This window comes from Saccopteryx leptura, chromosome 3 (genome assembly GCF_036850995.1).
Source record: "Saccopteryx leptura isolate mSacLep1 chromosome 3, mSacLep1_pri_phased_curated, whole genome shotgun sequence".
In the NCBI taxonomy this organism is placed as follows: domain Eukaryota; kingdom Metazoa; phylum Chordata; class Mammalia; order Chiroptera; family Emballonuridae; genus Saccopteryx; species Saccopteryx leptura.
The window spans coordinates 270,454,215-270,478,142 of NC_089505.1; the positions used below are offsets into that span (position 1 = coordinate 270,454,215).

At 41.1% G+C, this 23,928-nt stretch overlaps 1 protein-coding gene across 1 annotated transcript in view; it reads left to right on the forward strand.

Annotated features, from left to right (window-relative positions):
- The first annotated feature begins 477 nt into the window (after positions 1-477).
- The window catches only part of STPG4 (sperm-tail PG-rich repeat containing 4), a 43,224-nt gene continuing 19,773 nt past the window's right edge, over positions 478-23,928 (forward strand). The window contains exons 1-5 of the mRNA XM_066378338.1: positions 478-591; positions 3,471-3,530; positions 5,051-5,308; positions 16,267-16,331; positions 16,913-16,967. Of these exons, the coding sequence (XP_066234435.1) occupies positions 556-591; positions 3,471-3,530; positions 5,051-5,308; positions 16,267-16,331; positions 16,913-16,967 (474 nt within the window). The 5' untranslated portion in view covers positions 478-555. The remainder of the gene's footprint in view (positions 592-3,470; positions 3,531-5,050; positions 5,309-16,266; positions 16,332-16,912; positions 16,968-23,928) is intronic.

Consider the following 23,928-nt stretch of genomic DNA (forward strand, 5'->3'; position numbering starts at 1 on the left):
GGAGGATGCTAAAAATTTTAGTGTTTGCTAAACTGATTTTTGCCTTAAAGCTAAGTATACCTAGCCAGCATTCTGTCCTCTTTGCTGGGGGTATGGGATTAGGGATGATATAAGAATGGATTGATGGAGATTGTGATATGTTTAAGCCTTTACAAGGCGCCTTTATTATTATAAATATTTTTATTGATTTTAGCCAGAGAGGAAGGGAGAGACAGGAAGGAACATCGATCTATTCCTGTGTGTACCCTAACTAATGATCGAACCCGCAACCTCTGCGGGGAGATGCTCTCTAACCAATAGAGCTCTCTCTGGCCAGGGCTACAAACCACCTTTAAAAGTCTCGGTGCAGATACTTATCTGAGGGCTTTCGGGCGATTCCATCCTCGGGTGCGTGCACGAGGCTGAGCGCGGGACTTAAAAGCGTGTGCCCGCCTCCCTTCCCCCACCACTGCAGAAAGACTTGGCGTGAGCCCTGCGCACGCTAGAGAGCGGACGGTCGCAAGTGTCTCCTGGCAACCAGATGCCAGTCTGGGCCTAAGGACTGAGGTGGTCGCAATGAACAAGGCAGTTCCCACCATCAGCTCCACCACAGTAAGGGCAGACCTAGGGCTTGACGGTTCGGTGGTCATGGTCTCGGTACTACCGTCCTTCCCTGGTGCACGCACCCAACTACCTTCCTCTTCGCCCGGCTCTTCCGCCAAAAATCCCAGCTCTAATCCAGGGCCGTTGCACCGCTTCTGTTCTCTCTTCTCTCTCTGTTCTCACCGTTATGTAGTCCTTTCTTCTGATTTTTATTTGAACTCTAGTTTATTTTATTTCCTCTTCGTTGCTACTCCCTTATCATTCCTATTTGCTTTTTATTTTCTCTGTTTGCTTCTTCACTACTAATGCCGGACCAACTCTTGAATAGGGTGATTAGATTTCTTGCATTTTCCCATTTGTTGAGAGATTGGGTTTTTATTTTTGTTTTTTAGTCTATGGACACGTTTTTTAATTTAGCATTTATAAAATATTTTAAACTACCTTTGGTTAGGGAGGTTTAACCTATCTTTTATGAAGTGATTCACCCCTAAAGCAAATTTGAAGTGGTAGATGGGTGTAGTTTAGATCACCTGCCTTGGGCAAAACAAAACAGCAGCTGCCAATTGCTTTCCTTTAGATGTATCATGTTTACTTTCCCTTGTCCTTCCCAACTCATTTTCCTGGCCCACGTAGAGGTGGGAGACCTGTCTTGACCTGCCTGGGAAAGTTCAATTTCTGTAAAATGTGCCCAGAGAATATTTGATGTAAATCCAATAGAGAATGTATAGGAAGAAATTCAGATTAGTGTGTATGAAACAATGTTTTTTAGAGAAATGCACATACTTAGTAATGAAACTAAAGCCATGATACTCAAGTAGAGTGGATATAAGTTGCTAGACAGGAACAATGAATTACATCAGTTTTGCTGATTCAATTGTGTATTATTTTTAATGCATTGTGCTTGTGATAACCTATATGCTGTACTAATAACAAAAGCCTTATAAATGAAAGTAGAAATCAGTATTTTAATGCTTTTACCTACTGGGAAAATAGCACCAAAAAACAAACAAACAACAAAACTGAACAATTTTGTTCTGTTAACAGTGAGGCTGAGTCAAATGTGGAAAAATAATTAAAGGGTATAGAGTACTTATTACGGAAGACATGAGCATCCTTGGAAACCGAAAAATACCAAAACAATCTGTTTCTTAACTTGGCAGATGAGATGTTAAAAATAAAAGCTACCATTTATTATTGAGCACTGGTTGTGGGTGCAAGTGTTTATATGTACAGTGTCTTATTCTTATGCCAACCCCGGTATGCCTTAATTTTATACTCCTGAGAGGAAGCTGAGGCTCATAAGAGTAAGTAATTTGCCTAGTACTCTTAGCTAGTTAGTGGCAGAGCTAGAGTTCAAGCTCAAGTCTTTCTGGCTCCTCCATCATTCTGACTCTTCAGTGTCACAGCTAGCTAGACAAGGTGAGAGAACTGGCTGTATCATATACATATTTGATAATGTGTGTAAGTCTGGGAAATGGCAATTGGCAACATTTGCCATATCTCCAGGATTTTATATCCCAATATCATAGTAATCTGATGATTACACACTTTGGCCTTGAGTTCCCAGCACAATCACCTCAGCCATAAATCTTTTTATTTTTTAGGGTAACCAAGCAGTTTTTATTCATTAATGTCCATAAATACAAATAGCAGCTTCATTAGAGATTTTTTAAATTTTATTTTATTTTATTTTATTTATTCATTTTTAGAAAGGACAGAGAGAGGGAGAGAGAGGAGAGAGAGACAGAGAGAGAGAGAAGGGGGGAGGAGCTGGAAGCATCAACTCCCATATGTGCCTTGACCAGGCAAGCCCAGGGTTTCAAACCGGCAACCTCAGCATTTCCAGGTCGATGCTTTATCCACTGCGCCACCACAGGTCAGGCTCAATAGAGATTTTAATTTTCCTTTTCAGTTTGAATGTGGAGTATTAGGAGAGACTTTTGCATGTCAAGGTATGGGAAGCAGAGATGACCTCTGCACTGCTACCTGTATTTTTACCTGCTAGAAGTAAAAATTAGTTAAGTGGAAATGATTGTCTTACACATTTTTCTCTTCCTTTTGAATGTGTATAACATAGCAAGAGTGACAGATCTGAAATTACAGTCACCAAACAAACCCAAGATAGTTGTTCATTTTCATTGGCAAAAATACAGCACCGAGAGCACTGTCAGCAAATTGGGAGGAGATGGAGGCTCGTGTCCTTTATTACTGTCGTTTAAACTTAGGTTTTCTAAAGCATCTGAAACATCTCATAATATCTATACCGTCCTTGGCGCCAAACTCTGCCATGTCTCTCAGTTCATCCTTGTCAGAGGACAAGCTCTCTTCACCCACTGAAGTGGACAAAAGGACTGAGCCAGAAGTCTTAATAACAACTATGATAATACAATTTTGGATTTACACAATCCTTTTCTTTCCAAGAACACCTAATTTTGTCACATCTAATTATCCTTATGCCATCTCTGTTAGATGGGGATGTTTATTGCTCTAATTTTTCCAAAGGGAATTTAGATATCTAAAAAGCACTTAAGGCCTGACTTGTGGTGGCGCAGTGGATAAAGCGTCGACCTGGAACGCTGAGGTCGCCGGTTCAAAACCCCGGGCTTGCCTGGTCAAGGCCCATATGGGAGTTGATGCTTCCTGCTCCTTCCCCCTTCTCTCTCTCTTTTCTCTCTAAAAATGAATAAATAAAAAGTACTTAAAATCATAAAATAACAATGTAAAGAAATATTACAAGCAAAATTGATCATAATGTAGCTTTTATTTTAATTCAGACTGACCCAATTTGGTGCAGGTATTAATTAATTTGAGTAAATATTTTATAAATTCTATTTAACTTCCAGGAATTATCTCTCAGATGAATAAGCATATTTTGTGTTTGTTAATAGAGACCAACCCGGAAGCCATCATCTTTTGAAAGAGAAGGATGGTGGAGAACAGCATTAACAGTATGTATTTTCCATTCTTTCCTATTCAGATTATTCTTATTCCCATGAATATTTGATTTAATTAGTCTTACCTATTAAAGTCACTAACAATTCATAAGGAAGCTGTGGGCCTTATTTTATACTTATAATTTTAGTATTAGCATGTGACTAAGAAACTAAATTTTCAATTTTAAAGGTAGGAAAAGTAAAACAACTCTCGAAATCTAGTTGCCTTACCGAATATCTAGGTAAGATCAACCCATTTTATGACCTTGGTAAGGTTATAGAAAAAAAATTTAAAAAGCATACATTTTGCTGAGGTTTGGGGGTTTTCAGTTTTTATCTTACTTAGATGGCATAGAGCCTATGATAACTTTTTTTTTTTTTCATTTTTCTGAAGCTGGAAACAGGGAGAGACAGTCAGACAGACTCCCGCATGCGCTCGACCGGGATCGACCCGGCACGCCCACCAGGGGCGACGCTCTGCCCACCAGGGGGCGATGCTCTGCCCATCCTGGGCGTCGCCATGTTGCGACCAGAGCCATTCTAGCGCCTGAGGCAGAGGCCACAGAGCCATCCCCAGCGCCCGGGCCATCTTTGCTCCAATGGAGCCTTGGCTGCGGGAGGGGAAGAGAGAGACAGAGAGGAAAGCGCGGCGGAGGGGTGGAGAAGCAAATGGGCACTTCTCCTGTGTGCCCTGGCCGGGAATCGAACCCGGGTCCTCCGCACGCTAGGCCGACGCTCTACCGCTGAGCCAACCGGCCAGGGCCTGATAACTTTTATTAACTAACAGATCAGCATATGAAAGCAAGATGGTAATACATGAAAGTAAAACAACCAGAAGAACCCCCTCTAAAGACATCGCTTCTATATTGCAGAAATATTTCCTATCCACACCCTGCAATAACAGAGAGGCCCCATGGGCCAGAGCATTCTTGGAATTGAACTCGTTTTAACGGTGGAACTGAGCTGAGTGCTCAGTGGAAAGATGGCCACAAAAGCAGCAGTGACTAAACGTTCAGGTTTGGCCATTTAGCCACATTGTGGTTGGGATTTGAAAGTACCAAACCCCTTATTGGACTAATTAGGCGATATGTTCTGCCAATTCATGCTTCGCCTCATGTTATTATCCTGTAGCTTCCCATTTGAGGGCTAGACAGAAACCCGTAGCACCTCCAAAGCAGAAGTAGGATAACTTTGACTTAGCCAAGAAGTACCCTGAGTGGTCTCACTGGAGGCCTGAGACTTAGCGTCAAATTGAATCTCAAATTTAAGTATCTGTGAAGCTACTTTTTAAGAAGGTAAAGCTTCAACTGTGGCTATAACCTATTTGCTAGAACTCAGCAGTTGTGTCAGAAAGGAAAGAATCATAATTCTCTTGAAATGCTATTCTGTCCAGAGCACTTACAGTTTTTTAATAGAATTTTATTAAACCTTGAAACAGAGAAATGCTGCTTAGGAGTGACCCTTTCAAGAATGCTGCTTTTGGAGATGTTGCTGGTTTATACACTGACATGAAAAATGATGTCTTTTTTCCACAGAATACTCCTATCCCTGGCACTTACCACTTGAAAACTTTTATTGAAGAATCCCTATTAAATCCAGTGGTAGCAACCTATAGTTTTAAAGGTGAAGGAAGGAGAAAACCACCTCTTGTGCAAAGAAATGATCCGGTCCTAAATGACCTTCCCCAGTACATGCCTCCTGACTTCATGAGCTTGTTGAAGAAGCAAGTGGCTACTTACTCATTTAAAGACAAACCACGGTCAAGCCCCAGTACACTGGTGTACAAAGATCAGGTAAAGTACTACTAGCAGCAGGGGTTTTGTGGGAAAGCTACCAAGAGCCCCTGGAAAATAATTCTATATAAGTTAGAGTGTATCTTCCCCAGGAAAATGAACAACCTTTAGGATGCTTTATTTTCTACAGAAATCAAACAAGCGTTGCCTAATTTGCACGTATGTCCCCAAGATTTTTCCCTGTGAGGCCTACTTAACCTAAGTAGAAATGGGGAAAAAATGTTTCCTCTGGAGGGACTCTTAGCAGGATTCCCCCGACTGGAGGAGCCTCTGGGATCTTACCTGTGGTTGGGCGATGCTTCTGGTCCCCTTCGAGCAGTTTACACAGGATACTCTCTTCTTTTAAAAAGAAAAATCTGCCTTTTAGTGAATAAGTACCCTTATGAGAGCATGAATATAATAACTATATACCATAGGGAAGCTTTTTCCAAAATTTCTTGTAGAAATGAGCACTGTGGTACCGGTAAGGTGAGTCTATTCTCAGCTCTACCGGTTCATTCACAACATTGACAATATAGAGCACTGCCTAGCTTATGGCTGTATGCTAGACTCTGCGGAGGGAAGATGTTCCTGACTAGGAAGTATTTAAGTGACAATACAAGAGCGAATGTATCAAATGCTGAGATAAATAGTGTAGCAGGAAATACCAGAGGAGAGTTCAGTGTAAACTGGATTGAAAGTTTGGAAGGTTCCCTGGTTAAAGTAGAACTCAAATTGGACCTTGAATAATACACAACATTTATGTGGCTCTTAATGGTTTATTATGAGCTTCTACATATATTTGCTTAGCAGTTCTTCCCAAGCATTTAGAAACAGGCAGAGCACATGTTATTTCTATTTTACATGCAAGTAAACTGAGGTGAATAGAGATTAGGTAACTTGTTCAGAGGGACACAGCCAATAAGTAGGGGAAGTAGTACTTTTAAGCAAGGGCTTCTGAGCCTAAATTTGGTGCTATTTCCAACCTCCCCTGTGCATCTGACTGTGAATGAGGGGCAGGGTTTGGATGGTTGGAACCCACTCTCACGGGCCAGTTCAAGGATCAGAGTTGTTGAACTTTGATCCTTAATATCTCCCATTTATAAGGAAGCTGATAATTGTATCAGTCCTCACAAACTTATCAGAATATCGTTGTGGTAACCTCAGAGGAAATGCATTATAACTGGAAGTTGAATTCAATACAAGTGGTTGTAGTTATTAGGATAGACAAGAATTTTTCCGTGTGATGAGTGCATGTTGTACCCAACACGTAAACCCATCCTACTGCTCTGCAAATTGTTTCCAGATTATAATTTGGAAACAGGACAGAATGATAAAAGTTCACTGGATAAATCTTATCCTATTCACTTCACTGGATGAATACAAACAGTAAATTATACTTAGAATTTTATGGCTTGGTATCATGTGAAATCTTCTGGCCATGTTCAAAGCAAAATCATTCTTCCTCATTCTCCACCACCATGTGCTTCCCTTCTGCTTCCTCCCGTCTTGCTCTCAGGGTGTCTGAGGGTAGGCGCAGGCTCATTGTTGAAAGGAGAAAACACAGAAGGTTGGTATTAGGCAAAATTTAAAGCTTTAAAAGAACAAAAGAATTTGGCTTACCCAGAGGGATGGATAAAACCTTTGAAAACACGTTTTTCCTATTTCTTTCTTTTCTGCCCCCCCCCTCCAGAAGGATTGAGGGGTTGAGCTCCAGAAACTGGGAGGATTAAATGTTTTCCTAATTTTCTGTTTCAAAGGTCTATGGCAATATGTTCTCAAGAAGAGAACTATCCCAGTTGTAACATTGTTTACTCACCAGGAAAATTCATACTTCTGTTGTTGTTTTTTTAATGGCAGAACTCAATGAAATAATAATTTGAACTTGAGGTAGATATAGTATACATCATTATTATATTTTATTAAGATAGAACAGCATTCTCCCAAAATTCATAGTTTTTTTTTTTTTTTTTTCTGAAGCTGGAAACGGGGAGAGACAGTCAGACAGACTCCCGCATGCGCCCAACCGGGATCTACCCGGCACGCCCACCAGGGGCGAAGCTCTGCCCACCAGGGGGCGATCCTCTGCCCCTCTGGGGCGTCGCTCTGCCGCGACCAGAGTCACTCTAGCGCCTGGGGCAGAGGCCAAGGAGCCATCCCCAGAGCCCGGGCCATCCTTGCTCCAATGGAGCCTTGGCTGCGGGAGGGGAAGAGAGCGACAGAGAGGAAGGAGGGGGGAGTGGAGAAGCAAATGGGCACTTCTCCTATGTGCCCTGCCGGGAATCGAACCCGGGTCCCCCGCATGCCAGGCCGACGCTCTACCGCTGAGCCAACTGGCCAGGGTTTTTTTGTTTTTTTTGTTTTTTGGGTTTTTTTTTGTATTTTTCAAAATTCATAGTTTTTAATAGACTGTTCACTCTCTATTAGGGCTATTTATTATTTGTAAGAAAGTTTTTACTATTTTTAACACCTTTATTAAGCATGTAATTCAACTAGAGAATCTGTATCAAAGAATCTTTTTTTTCCTTTTTTTATTAAGAGACAGGGAGGCAGAGACAGACTCCCGCATGCGTCCCGACTGGGATCCACTCAGCAAGCCCCTTACTGGGCAATATTGTGGCCATCTGGGGTCACCGCTTGCTTGCTCAGCAACCGAACTATTTTAGCACCAGAGGCGAGGCCATAGAGCCATCCTCAGCACCTGGGGCCAACTTGCTCAAACCATTTGAGCCATGGCTGCAGAAGGGGAAGAGAGTGACAGAGAGAGAGAGAGAGAGAGAAGGGGGAGGGGTGGAGAAGCAGATGGTCGTTTCTCCTGTGTGCCCTGACTGGGAATCGAACCTGGGATTTCTACACACCAGGCCACTGCTCTACTGCTGAACCAACCAGCCAGGACAAAGAATTTAATATATGTATTTACTTTATTTTTATTTTTTGAATGTGTGTGTGTGTGTATGTATATATGGGATATGGGGGTGGGGAGTTCGTAAAGTATAAAGGGGGCCAAATACACTGCTCATAAAAATTAGGAAATATTTCAAAATGAATATGAAGCAATAAAAAAAAGAAGCATTTGATTTTTTTTTTTTGTTAAACAAGAACATCAGAAAAGCAAACGTCAAGTCAAAGAAAGTTCAATTATGCAAATGAGATGCAAACTCTCAATGATCGTGATTGAGTAGCAAGTGACATATTAGTTGGTGTGAACAGAAGCATGTCAAACTGGACAAGAGTGCCACACATTGACTGTTCAGTAGGGTGTATGGTCACTCAAGACTGTCAAAACACACTGACAGCGATGGGGCACGGACAGGAGCAGATTGTCCAGCAGTTCTTGTGGGATCCTCTGCCACTCTTGCTCCAGGGCAACTTCCAGCTCAAGAAATGTTGTGGGAGGCATTGGAGGGTTTGACAGACGTCTTCCCAGTGCATCCCAAGCATGTTCAATGGGATTCGGGTCTGGAGAACGTGAAGGCCAGTCCATGCTTTCGATTCCTGCCTCCTGTAGCATGTTGTTGACGAGATGCACACGGTGGGACCTTGTATTACCGTACAAGAAAAGAAAGTTGTTTCCAACTGCTCCAGCATAGGGTACCACTGTAGGGTGCAGGGCCTCACCTTGTTATCTGTTTTTGATGACATGGAGGTTGGTACGACCACCAATGCTGATGCCAGCCCACACTATGATTCTCTTACCACTGAAGGAGTCTCTTTCTCACATGAAACATGGATTCTCCCATGTTCTTCGTTCATGCCAGATCAGGACACTATGACTATCAGGCTCCAGACTGAACCGTGACTCATCAGAGAAGAGGACAGTTGACCACTCATCACGGGTCCAATGACGATGCTCATCAGCCCACCTTCTATGGGTTCTACAGTGTTCAGCAGATAACAGAATGCATACCATTGGTCGCTGGGCATGCAATCCAACACAATGGAGCTGATTTCATATGGTCTGGGTGCATATCCCTCGTCTAATGGCAGCAAGAAACTGTCCCCGCAACTCTGTTGCATTGCTGTACCTGTTCCTTCTTGCCAATAAGGTCAAGTAGTGGTCATCTCTTGCTGTTGTGGCAGATGGGCCACCCTGCCCTCATCTTCTTCATACTGTGTCAAGTGTCTTGAAAGCAATTCCACAGTCTGCTAATCATGCTTTGGGATGTTCCAGTGCTGTTGCCACTGTTGTCTGTGTTTGACCAACTTCAAGACGTTCTATGGCTCTCTAGGCTTCGCATCTGGGGAAATGGTGCTGCAGGGGCATTGCAAGTGCTGGGGAATTGCAGAATGTGCACTTTCAAGATCAGGGAACATGCAGATACTCCAGTACTTTTAGCCTTTTGTATAGTTCATTTTCACCAATGAAATAAAGGTTGGTTTTGCATCTCATTTGCATAATTGAACAACTTTCTTTGACTTGCCATTTGCTTTTCTGATGTTCTTGTTTAATAAAAAAAAATCAAATACTTTTTTTTATCGTTTCATATTCATTTGAAATATCCCCTAATTTTTGTGAGCAGTATATATGGTGATAGAAAATGATTTGACTTTGGGTGTTGGATGCATAATGCAATATACATATCATGTATCATAAAAATATACACTTGAAATCTATATGGTCTGGCCTGACCAGGTGGTGGCTCAGTAGATAGAGCGTCGGACTGGGATGTGGAGGACCCAGGTTCAAGACCCCGAGGTCGCCAGCCTGAACATGGGCTCATCTGGTTTGAGCAAAAGCTCACCAGCTTGAACCCAAGGTCGCTGGCTTGAGCAAGGGGTTACTCAGTCTGCTGAAGGCCCATGGTCAAGGCACATATGAGAAAGCAATCAATGAACAACTAAGGTGTCACAATGAAAAACTGATGATTGATGCTTCTCATCTTTCTCTGTTCCTGTCTGTCCCTGTCTGTCCTTCTCTCTGACTCTCTCTCTGTCTCTGTGGAAAGAAAAAAAAAAAACAGAAATCTATATGGTCTGTTTAACCAATGTCACCACAATAATTTTAATTAAACAAAAGAGTATTTGAGATGGCCCTACAATTTTTTTACAGTAATTTCTTTCTTATCAGAGAAATGATACATTTTTATTTAAAATATATGTATAAAAGTGGGAGCATCTTTCTCCATACCTATAGCTTTGTGACCTGCTTTTCCCCAATATTGCAGTCATCCACTCACCCAGGGTTACTCCCCCTTGTTTCTAAATAATTTTAACCCCCTTTGCTCCCTGTCACTCCACTACTCCTGTTATAATTTTAGTACACATGGAGATGATCTTCCAACAATCTCGTTTCTCAGTTTCATAAATTCTCCTCTTCCTAAGCCACTCTCTCCTTAGATTTTTTAAAGACCCATCTTTTTTTTTCTAAGATTTTATTTATTCATTTTAGAGAGGGGGGAGAGTGGGACAGAAGGCGGGGTAAGGAGGAGGAGGAAGCATCAACTCCCATATGTGCCTTGACCAGGCAAGTTCAGGGTTTCAACTGGCAACCTCAGTGTTCCAGGTCGACGCTTTATCCACTGCGCCACCACAAGAAAGACCCATCATTTCAACCCTGCATAATCTCAACTACATACACCCCACTCTGATCACTCCTAATGTTCAGCCTCACTCACTCTAGGATCCCAGTTCCCCCAATTTTTATGTTCCCCCCAATCTATACTCCAGTGATCCTACTATCTTTTTACTGCTTATCAACTTTCTGATGTTTTTCTTTCTTACAAAGCTTAAATCCCATAGTTAGTCATCAGAGTTACTCCCTGCATATGCCCTCAATTCTTCTGCCCCTGATGGCACATCTTACTTGTTTAACAAAGTCACAAAACTGGTTAAAGTTAACTCTGGGAACTTTGTACCTGCATCCATGTAGCTGAATGAGTGGCCTCATTTTATAGTCTTCACCTCACATGGGCACTGAATGGACTTTCCTATTCTGTTTACTCTCCCCCTCTCCTGGGTGGCTTTATCTCACACCTGTCCTCTTTCCAAATCTTTGATACCTCCTCCTCAATCCTCATTCTTAGTTTTTCTTCCCAGCCTTTTTGCTGGTTCAACCCCTTCTTCCTGGCCTCTTCTGGGAGTGCCCCAGAGCTAGGTCCCCAGATCTCTTCTCCATCCACACCCACTCCCTTGGGGATCTCATTCAGTCTCAGCTTTGAACACCATCTTTTTGTGATTTCCAAATGATATCTCCTGCCCAGACTTCTCTTTTGAATTCAGACTTGTATATCCAACTGCTTTTATTACTCCTCCACTTATATATCTAATTCAGAGTTTCTCAAACTTGGATAAATCTTTGTTGTGGGGGACTGTTCCATGCTTTGTAGTATGTTTAGCAGCATTCCTGGATAATTAGATGCCATTAGCAACCCTCCTCTCTCAGTTGTAACAACCAAAACTGTCTCCGGACATTGCCAAATCTCAATCAGAAGGGGCAACCTCCCTCCTGATTGAGAACCACTGGGTTTAAATTTTGGCAATAATGGGTGTGATCTCTGAGTGGTTATTCTCAGGGTCAACAGTTCTATTGCAAACTGGCTTCATTCCAGACCTCATCTTTTACTATTCTTTCTTACTTACTCTCTCTTCCTGCCCCACTAGACTCCTGGAAGCTTCCTGAATTTGCTGCTCCCATTCCCATTTCAGGGTCTTTGCATTGAATCTTGCCAGTTCATTGATCTCTGTTAGCTGTGTTTATAGCTGTGATGATGATATCTCTGCAGACATTTTAACTTGAAAGTCCTCCATAGTAAATAAAAACTGAAGAGATTTTCAACAGGATGGTTTTTCATTGAGCAAGGTATCAACAAAGAGACCTAGTGCCGAAGACCGGACTGGCAGCTAACTCTGTAGGGAACTCAATGTTGGGATAACGAAGAGCAAAACATAGATAAGATAGAGCGATTCATTGTACCAGCACCAAAAGCATTTAAATAAAAAAAAAAGTGGCCCTAGAATTTGGCTCATTTAATAGATATTTTTGAAGCGGAATTCTCAAAGAGCTAGTGCAAGGCAAAGCACTGATTGTCACATGCAAATATGTCAAGAGAGTGGCAAATGAAAATGGAGTTTGAATGATGGATACAGAGAACTTATCTCAAGGACTGGGACCCACTTATAATTCTTAGTTTATCTGGAGCTGGTGAAAATAAAGTACTGATAAAATTAAGAGCATTATAATTGGTATCATTAGGCTTAGGCAAGCTTATTTTTAAGAGTGCTTTGTTTTCTATTTCTTATTCCATAAAGAAGTCTGAGCAGTGAGTCAGTGATACTCCATATGACATAAAGGACTTTACTTCCCAGAGAGAAAGGTACATTTGAAATCTGTACCAATAGTACCTAAAAATATGGTACTTGCCAGCCCTTTGGCTGCATTCACCTTATGATCAAGCTGACAGGGCTTGTATCCCCAGAACTTTTCATCTTATAATTGAAATTTTGTACCCTTTGACCAACCGCTATTCTCACCTCTGCCCCTGGCAACCACCATTCTACTCTGTTTCACATGTACAAGCTTTCTAGATATTTTTCTAGATTCACATAAGTGATACAAAACAATATTTATCGCCCTGGCTGGTTGGCTCAGCGGTAGAGCGTCGGCCTGGCGTGCAGGAGTCCCAGGTTCGATTCCCGGCCAGGGCACACGGAGAGGCACCCATTTGCTTCTCTACCCCTCCCCCTCTCCTTCCTCTCTGTCTCTCTCTTCCCCTCCCACAGCCAAGGCTCCATTGAAGCAAAGATGGCCCGGGCACTGGGGATGGCTCTGTGGCCTCTGCCTCAGGCGCTAGAATGGCTCTGGACGCAACAGAGCGACGCCCCAAAGGGGCAAAGCATCGCCTCCTGGTGGGCATGCCGGGTGGATCCCGGTCAGGCGCATGCGGGAATCTGTCTGACTGCCTCCCCATTTCCAGCTTCAGAAAAATGAAAAAAATAAATAAATAAATAAAAAAGAAAAACAATATTTATCTTTCTCTTATCTGGCTTATTTTGCTTAGCATCATGCCCTCCAGGTTCATCCATGTTGTTGCAAAAGGCAGGCAGGATTTTCTTCTATTTTTATGGCTGAATTATCAAATAGATATATTTCAGTTATTTTTATATTACATTTTCATTATCCATTCATCCATCAATGGACACTTTAGTTGTTTCCATAGTTGGCTATTGTGAATAATGCCGCAATGAACATGGGAGTGCAGATATATCTTCCAGATACTGATTTTGTTTCCTTTGGATGGTGTACCCAGAAGTGGAATTGCTAGATCATATGGTAGTTCTATTTTTAATATTTTGAGGAACCTGTTTTTCATAATGGCTGTACCATTTTACATTTCCACTAACAGGGCACAAGGGTTCCCTTTTCTCCATATCTTCACCAATACTTGTTATCTCTTGTCTTTTTGATAATAGTCATCCTAACAGTTGTGAGGTGACATCACATTGTGGTTTGGATTTGCATTTTCTTTGATGATTAGTGGTGTTCAGCACATTTTCATGTACTTGTTGACCACTTGTATGTCTTCTCTGAAAGAATGTCTGTTCAAGTCTTTTGCCCAATTTAATCAGATTACTTTTTGGCTATTGAGTTGTATGCATTATATAAATATATATAACCATATCAGATAATATGGTTTGTAAATACTTTCTCCCATTCCTTCGGTTAGGTTGCCATTTCATTTTGTTGATTGTTTCCTTGGCTATGCAGAAGCTTTTTGGTTTGATGTGTTCCCACTTGTTTATTTTTGCTTTTATTGCCTTATTTGACTTTCCTTTTTTTTTTTGATATCATATCAAAACAAATTATTGCTAAGACAAATTATTGCTATTTTCTTTTAGGAGGTTTTTTTTTTTAATTTTGAAGGGTTTTATTAAAAGGAGGAGACTTATTAATATGCCGGCCGCATATGACTGACACAGGCCATTGCAGACCTGAATCGTGCAGCCTCTATTAGGAGTTTTATGGTTTCAAGTCTTATATTTAATTATTCAGTTCATTTTGAGTTGATTTTTATGAGTGATATAAGATAGGGGTCTAGTTTTATTCTTTTGCATATGGAATCCTATTTTCCCACTACCATTTATTGAAGAGACTATCCTTTCTCCATTGTATTATATATTATTGGTGCCCTTGTGGAAATAAGTTGATCATATATGCATGGGTTTATTTTTGGGCTCTCCATTGGTCTATGTGCCTGTTTTTATGCTATACCATGATGCTTTTATGACTATAGTTTTATAATATAATTTGAAACCAGAAAGTGTGATACCTTCAGCTTTGTTGTTCTTTCTCAAGATTGCTTTGATTTTAGGGTCTTTTGTGGATCCATATACATTTTATGATTGTTTTTCTGAACCTGCAAAACAAGCCACTGGAATTTTTATGGAGATTTTATTGAATCTATGGATTGCTTTTGGTAGTATGAATATTTTAACAATATTAATTATTTTAATCTGTGAACATGGAATAGCTTTCAATTTATTTGTATCTTAAATTTCTTTCATATAGTTTTCAGTGTACAGATTTTTCACTGCCTTAATTAAATTTATTCCTAAGTATTTTATTGTGCTTGATTCTATTGCAAATAAGGTTGTTTTCTTAATTTCTTAGATATTTCATTGTTAATGTATAGAAACTTAACTGATTTTTGTATGCTGTTTTGTATCCTGCATCTTTACTGAATTTATTGATTAGTTCTAACAGTTTTTTTGGTGGAGTTTTTAGGTTTTTTTTTTATATTTAAGATCATGTCGGCCCTGGCCAGTTGGCTCAGCGGTAGAGCGTCGGCCTGGCGTGCAGGAGTCCCGGGTTCGATTCCCGGCCAGGGCACACAGGAGAGGCGCCCATTTGCTTCTCTACTCCTCCCCCTCTCCTTCCTCTCTGTCTCTCTCTTCCCCTCCCGCAGCCAAGGCTCCATTGGAGCAAGGATGGCCCGGGCGCTGGGGATGGCTCTGTGGCCTCTGCCTCAGGCGCTAGAATGGCTCTGGACGCAACAGAGAGACCCCCCAGAGGGGCAAAGCATCGCCCCCTGGTGGGCATGCCGGGTGGATCCCGGTCGGGCGCATGCGGGAGTCTGCCTCCCCATTTCCAGCTTCGGAAAAATGAAAAAAAAAAAAAAAAGATCATGTCATCTGCAAACAGGGACTTCTTCCTTGCTAGTGTGCATGGATTTTATTTTGTTTTCTTGCCTAATTACTCTGGCTAGGACTACGGCTACTATGCTAAACAGAAATGGAGGGAGTGGGCACCCTTCTTCTGTTCCTGATCTTGGAGAGAAAGCTTTTAGCTTTTCAGTATTTGTTAATAAATCACCTAGTTAGATTTAAACTCTAACTACCTCCTAAATCTTCATTCTGTCTTTTAGCATTGATTATATTGTTTTATATTAGCATCGCTGCTGTTCCTTCTCACTCCCACTGGTCAGGGACCATCTCTCTCTTATTCTTGTATGCCCCACCACATATATTGGAGTTCTTTACCCACAGAGCAGGCTCACTAAAGAATGGTCAAATTTATTTGTTGAATCTAGTACATTTAAAAAAAAATTTTTTTTAATTCATTTTAGAGAGGAGAGAGAGAGACAGAGAGAGAGAGAGAGGGGAGAGACAGAGAGAGAGAAGGGGGGGAGGAGCTGGAAGCATCAACTCCCATATGTGCCTTGACCAGGCAAGCCCAGGGTTTCGAACTGGTGACCTCAGCATTTCCAGGAATCTAGTACATTTAAAATATGACCAATTATACATATTTTTCAACATATCATCTCAGGTATATAGTCATAAAATTCACTATGAAATGTGAATATCTATGGAATGTTTTAAAGTTCTACCTTTGAAAATGTGCTGTTCCCACTATTAAAATAGAGAATAAATTACATAACATTGTATGGTCATGAAATAAAAGATTATGAATGACAGATAATAAGATAAAGTGAGTTTAAGACCTGTATTAATCTATTATTGGTGTCCTTGTCCATTCTGTATAGTCAGTTAAGCTTTCACCAGGACAATATGATCTACTTCCTGCACCAATTCCCAAGTACGCTGCCAGGTAAATATATACTTAAGTTGCTTTTAATAATTTCACTCATGCCCACATACTTAACAATCAATACAAATGACTTTTAAGCCTCATTTATGCCTATTATATCCAGATTAGCACTTTAAAATATTTAATGAGAGATAGGGAATAAATTAACAAAGATCCTCACATTAAAACATAAATTTAGAGCCTGACCAGGCGGTGGCGCAGTGGATAGAGCATTGGATTGGGATGCGGAGGACCCAGGTTTGAGACCCGAGGTCGCCAGCTTGAACGCGGGCTCATCTGGTTTGAGCAAAAAGCTCACCAGCTTGGACCCAAGGTCACTGGCTCCAGCAAGGGGTTACTCGCTCTGCTAAAGGCCCACAGTCAAGGCACATATGAGAAAACAATCAATGAACAACTAAGGTGTGGCAAAATGCAATGAAAAACTGATGATTGATGCTTCTCATCTCTCTCCGTTCCTGTCTGTCCCTATCTATCCCTCTCTCTGACTCTCTCTCTGTCCCTATAAAAAAACAAAAACAAAAACAAAAAAAACATAAATTTAGAAAATAATATACGATATTTTTCTTTTTTTTTTAATGTAGGAGCTTCGTGTTTCGTTCTACGGTTCAAAGATTTCCAACAACCTACTTCATTCCTGTAAGTACATTGTAGACACTTAAATCATGGTAAATTTGATGTTTAAAATAAGCAATGATTCCTTTTGTTATATCAAGATTAACATTTTTCTCATTGGAGTAGATAAGCAATGAATGATTATGTAATTGACTTAAAATATATTTAGAGTATATCTGAAGCTATAATAGGGATTTCAATGTAAGTTAACCATTGTGTCAGTTTACCCAAGAAAAGTAAGTTTCTTTACTTTTTTAGGTCTTGACTCATATCACCTCAGTGAGGTCATCCCTAGTCACCTGTTCAGAATTTCCTGTCCCCTACTTTCTTTATTCATTTTCCCCATCAACTCATCACTGTCTGATACACTCACTACATTAAAATTTTACCTATCCTGTTTCTATCTGTCTCTCCTACTAGAATATGTATCATGAAGGTTGTTGAATTAACTAATTAATAAAATCATCAGAGATAGTCAATAGATCATTGTATTAACAACAAAAAAAGAAAAATATAACTAGATTCTTTTCTTTCAAAATGTGAAAATGCTTTCCTGTTTTTTAAATTTCCCAAATACATGTATATGTATTATGATGAGAAATGAACTCTTTTAGATAAGTGACCAGTAGAATGCCAAAAAATAAATAATTATATAAACATTTAGAAAGAATGAGAAAATATGAAATTATTTTGAAATGGTTTGATGAACGATGGTTGTTTATTTGTAACTAGAAACTCAGGAGCAGGGGGAAAAGATAGACAGCAAACATGTGAAAAAGGAATTAAGATACTGAACTGAGCTCAGCAACAGACACTAGAATACATCAGATTGATGGAGTTGAGTAAGATGATATGACAAACCCATAGGGAAAGGGAGAGACATTTTGTGTTAGGTAATTGTTAAAAAAAACTTGGGAAAATTAAGTTAGATTCTTTTTCTTTTTTTTAAAGATTTTATTTATTCATTTTAGAGGGGGAAGAGAGAGAGACATTGAGAGAGAGAGAGAGATATTGAGGGAGAGAGAGAGAAAGAGAAAGAGGGAGAGAGAGGAAGGAAGGAGCAGGAAGCATCAACTCCCATATGTTCCTTGACCAGGCAAGCCCAGGGTTTTGAACCTGCAACCTTAGCATTCTAGGTCGACACTTTATCCACTGCACCACCACAGGCCAGGCAAGTTAGATTTTTTTATAGCAGTGTTTTTCTACTGCTGGTCTGCCAGAAATTTTGTGCCAGTTGGCGAAAGAGTTACCACTGCCCCAAATTTGTGCTGGTCCTATAACTTTCACACAACATCAGGTGGTTAACTCTTTCACGGAGCAGCACAGAACTTCTGGCAGACTGGCATCAGTCCATGGACCAATTTTGAAAAACACTGCTTTATATCACATATAAAATAAACCCCATATTGGTTAAAGAATTAAATACTTTTGAAACCATAAAACCAGGAGAAAATATATTAGCATATATTTAATTTTAGGATAAGGCAGATTTTCTGACATATTAGCAAAGGAAGTATTAGAATTGTATGTAATGTTTAAAACACACTGTAAACAAGCTAATAGGCAAATGCAAATTAGGAGAAGCATTTTCAACATACATGGCAGATAAAAGGTTAATGGACTTATCGAAAATTCTCTTGATCTATATGAAAAACATCAGTAAAAAGTAAAACAGATAAAGGGCATGAATGGATAATTCATTAAAAAATTCTGATATCCAACAAAGGTGAAAAAGTTTTGATGTCACTAACACTGAAGTGTGAGAAACTAAAAGGCTGATTGAAAACTTTCTGTATGTGGGTGATATGGTAGGCTAATAATGGCTCCCAAAGATGTCCATGTCTGAATCCCCAGAGTCTGTGACTATTACCTTATATGGCAGATACTTTGCAGATGTGATTATGTTAAGGATCTTGAGATGGAGAAATTATACTGGATTATCTGGTGGCCCTAAATGCAATCACAAGTGTCCTTTAACAAGCTAGGCAGAGGGAGATTTGAGAAAGGAGGAGCAAGCAGCGTGACCACGGAGGCAGAGCCAGGAGTATTGTGACCACAAGCCAAGGAAGGCAGCCCCACCAGAAGCTGGAAGACGCAGGGAATGGATTCTCCCCTGAACTCTCCAGACAGAGCATGGCTCTGCCAACGCCTCGATTTTAGCCCAGTGAACCTGATTTGGACTTCTGGCCTCCAGAAGTTTGAAAGAATAAAATTCTGTTGTTTTAAGCCACCAAATATATGGTAATTTGTTACAGCGGCCACAGGAAACTAATAAGGTGGGGATTATTTTAGGTGAATTTCACAGTAATAAAGTGGATGGGATGAGGACAAGGACCTGGCTTTTTCTTTTGGTAAACCATAAGTGCTTATAGCTGTAGGCCTTCTCTCTTGGACGCATCAGTTACTTCAAAATGACTCCTGCCTGACCAGGTGGTGGCGCAGACATTTGACCCAGGTTCAAAACCCTGAGGTCGCCAGCTTGAGTGCAGGCTCATCTGGCTTGGGCGTGGGCTTAACCATCTTGAGCCCAGGGTTACTGGCTTGAGCATGGGTTTATAGACATGACCCCATGGTCGCTGGCTTGAAGCCCAAGGTCACTGGCTTGAGCCCAAGGTCGCTGACTTGAGCAAGGGGTCACTCGATCTGCTGGAGCCCCCCCACCAAGGCACATATGAGAAAGCAATCAATGAACAACTAGGGAGCTGCCATGAAGAATTGATGCTTCTCATCTCTCTCCCTTCCTGTCTGTCCCTGTCTGTCCCTCTCTCTGACTTTCTCTGTCAAAAGAAAAAGGACTCCTTAGCTTATTGCCAGGGTTCTGGGAACTGAATTGGGGAGGGAGCTGGCAGTCTCACTATTTGTAGGGTAGAAATTCACTTAGTTCCTGTCTTCAGTAAAGCCCCCTGTCCTCACAGTGCCTGGGGCACCTGAGTCCAGATCTCGGGTGCAGTCTCTCCGGAAACAAAACCCTGTTTCCTACAGGGATGTGGGATGGGTAGCTACCTGAGCTCTGGGGGTGAGCTGAGTCAGGACTTAGGGAGAAGCCATTCACCGAGTCCTCCAGCTTTCAGTTCCACCCTCACCTTCACTTCACAGGTGGTGATGCCTAAAATGCCTGAGCTTTTTTTGGGTTCTGGGGAGCAAATGAGCCTTGGCAGGCCCTGTCTGGGCACTTAGCCTTAGCTTTCTCCACCCTGCCACATCAGGTTTCATTCCTCCGAACTGCTTCACATCTTCCGAAAACATGTTATCTCTGTTGGCCATTGTCTCTCTTGGCTCTGTGTGTGTTCGTGTATATGTGTACAGGTGTGTGTGTGTGGGGGGGGTAGGGGTGGAGGAGATAGTTATAAATGCATTTTATGGTTGGCTTTGGCAGCAAGCAGTCAAAATACCAGCTTTTTTCCTCGCTGGGTGATATTGTATTGCCTTTGAAATACATGCTTTAAATGAATGTCATGAGTTAATGATGCTTTGTTTACTCTTAGTCAAGAGATTCAATTAAAAATTATTTATTATTAGTTTAGGCTTCCTACAAGATAAGTACCCTGGTATGGAAATAGTACAAGGTAGTTGATCTGACAAAGTTTACCTTTGTTCTCATTGCTTTTATGGAGGAGAAGATTTTTGGAGATCTTTATTCTGCCATTTTTATTGGTGTCACTTCATCCATTTCATTTTATAAATAAAAGTGATTCACTGATTTGGAACATCCTGTCTTTCAACAAAGTGAAAAGAATACTAAAATGTTCCAAGACAAAGAAATAGCACAGGGCTGTGATTCATGTCTGTCCTAAACATACATTTCCAGAGCAGACTTATGGGTTTGGTTTAGATCCACAAATTTGTAAACTGCAGAGAGCAAACTCCTTTGATCCCAGCAGAAGAAGATGGTGGTGTGCAAGTGTGCATATGGTAAGGAAATGATGCTTGCTAGAACATTATCTCAAACATTGAGATAAATATACTAATCCATAGGCCATTATAAACCTTTATCTGAAAAACTCATTTAATTGATTTTATCATTCAGTTTAATGCTTCTAAAAATTAAAATAGTACTCGCAGAACTGTTAAGGACTCTTAGAACTGGAAAATACTTTATAAATTTACTACTATTAGGTTCAGCTTTAATGATAATGCATTGAGTGTTTTCTGGTGCCAGGCACAGTGCTCGATGACAGACATACCCTGTTTCATTTAATCCTCACTGCAACTTGATGGAGTTGTATTTATTGTCTCTATTTAATAGGTTGGAAAATGTAAGTTAATTATCTGAGGTCATGCAGTTATTAAGAGGTATAGCTAGGCCTGACCAGTTATGGCACAGTGGATTGAGCACTGGGATGTTGAGGGCCCCAGTTCAAGACCCCGAGGTGTCTGGCTAGAGTGTGGGCTCATTAGCTAGAGTAGTGTGTGAGCTTACCAGCTTGAGCACGCAGTTGCCAACTTGAGTGCATAATCATCAACATGATCTGAAGGTCACTGGTTTGAGCCCAAGGTTGGTTGCTGGCTTGAAGCCCAAGGTTGCTGGCTTGAGCAAGGTGTCACTGGCTCAGTTTGAGCAACCCCATCAAGGCACATATGAGAAGTAATCAATAAACAGCTAAAGTGAATGCAGCTACAAGTTGATGTTTTTCATCTCTCTCCTCCCCTTCTCTCTTCTTTCTTATCTCTCTCTTAAAAAGAGAGAGGAGAGAGAGAGAGAGAGAGAGAGAGAAAGGTATAGCCAGGACTTCGACCCAGTCTATGGTGACCTCAAAACCTGGGCTCTAAGCTCTGCTCCTTAGTTAGCAAGAATAATCAAGTGACTAACTTAATGTCTTTGGATGTTTAGAGCTGATCTGGGATCAAATCCATGTGGCAGACGTTGTGTTGTCTCTTAGTCCACAACTCCCTGCTGATGATTGAGGCTTGTTCGTGGATCCAGACTGGCTTGCTTGAACCTAACTGCAGTAGGATGAGTTCATATGCAAGAGGCTTCTTTCTCCTGGAAGGTCCACCTGTCAGTCTGCTTGTTGAGCCCTGATCATCAAATATCTTTACAATGGATGGATGGATGTAGCTTAGGCTTCTTCTGAGAACATAATACACTGTTTTTTTGTGTTTGTTTATTTTTTAACTGGCCATATTTCCCCCCTGGGATATCCTTAGGATGTTAGAACTTCCAGTCTTTTCTCAGCAGTCTTTTTGTAAAAAGCTGGAGTCAGATGTCTTCTAGCTGACTTCAATAGTTCTTTCATCTCTTCTATGAATCTTTTTCTTTTTTTTCTTTTTTTTTTTTTTTACAGAGACAGAGAGAGTCAGAGAGAGGGATAGACAGACAGGAACGCAGAGAGATGAGAAGCATCAATCATCAGTTTTTTGTTGTGGCACTTTAGTTGTTCATTGATTGCTTTCTCATATGTGCCTTGACCATGGGGCTACAGCAGATCAGTAACCCCTTCTCAAGCCAGAGATCTTGGGTCCAAGCTGGTGAGCTTTGATCAAACCAGACAAGCCCACGCTCAAGCTGGCGACCTCGGAGTCTTGAACCTGGGTCCTCTGCATCCCAGTTCGACGCTCTATCCACTGCGCCACCACCCAGTCAGGCTCTAGTGAATCTTTTTTGATGGCTATGTGTGTAACGCCCACAAGTAGCATTGTTAAACATTCAAAGGCAAATGAGACATTTTATCAGTGCTCTCTCTGCCTTTCTGAGGACAGGGACACTCCTCTAAAGTCAATAACTCAACCAACCAGTACACATTCCAGCACACACAAACTTACACATACTAAACAATAATCTATGACTCACAATGAATGTCTGACTGGTATGGGACCAAATGGCTTAGCATGCATAACTTGAAGCAAGGCACCCAATAGTAGACACTGATGACTCCAGTTTCATATTATCTGTTGAGAGAAGCACATGTACCTTCTTCCTCCCAACAGCCACCTCCTAAACTTTCTGACACATTCACTTGTAATCTGCCCAGCTGACATCGGGTAGAGGAAAGAGATAAGAACAGGAGTGGATAAAAAGCTTGGATGAGGAAAGGGACACCTGTATCTGTCCCTTCAGAGCCCATATCCCAAACAAAAGTCAGAGAAACCCAAGTGCCAACTGTCCGTTTTTGGATCCAAGGGCTTTTCCACAAGGTATTTGAGGGGCCCAGAGGGAAATTTGCATTTCTGTCTCCCACTCACTGCAGCAATGCCTCAGAGTCCACAGTAGGGGTTTTGATGTGTGTGCCTAAGACCTGAGACAGGAGACATGTGTTACTCTTGATTTAATCGGAAAATCTTTGCGGGGGACCTCTCCTTTTCACATGTCCTCTTTTAAATGCAAAAGCCCCTAGAAGGAGAGCTATATTGATTCAATTGATACTAAGGTATTAGTGACTTATTAGATTCTAGAGCCTGACATGTGGTGGTGCAGTGGATAAAGTGTCAAACTGGAAGTCGTCGGTTCGAATACCTGGGCTTGCCTGGTTAAGGCGCATACAGGAAGCAACTACTACAAGTAGATGCTTCCTGCTTCTCCCCTCTCTTTCTCCCCTCTCTTTCTCTCTTTCTTTCTCTCTTCCCCTTTTCCAAAAATCAATAAATAAAATCTAAAAAAAAATGATTCTCTTTTTTCCTCCTTCACACCTCCAGGAATATAGATGAGACAATAGAATTAGGATATCCGGCCCTGACCTGTGGTGGCACGGTGGATAGTGTTGACCTGGAACGCTGAGGTCGCCGGTTCAGAACCCCTGACCTGCCTGGGCAAGGCACATATGGGAGTTGATTCTCCCTGTTCCTCTCCCCTTCTCTCTCTCTCTCCCTCTCTCTCTCTCTCTCTCTCTCTTCCCCCTTGCTAAAATGAATAAATAAAAATAATAAAAGTAAATAAAAAAGAATTAGGATACCTGGGATAAAGAAAAAGATCTGAAAAGGAGAAATGTTAGAAGGGCTCCCAATTTTTGGACAATTATATCATTATTAATTATTCATTCTGTGCACA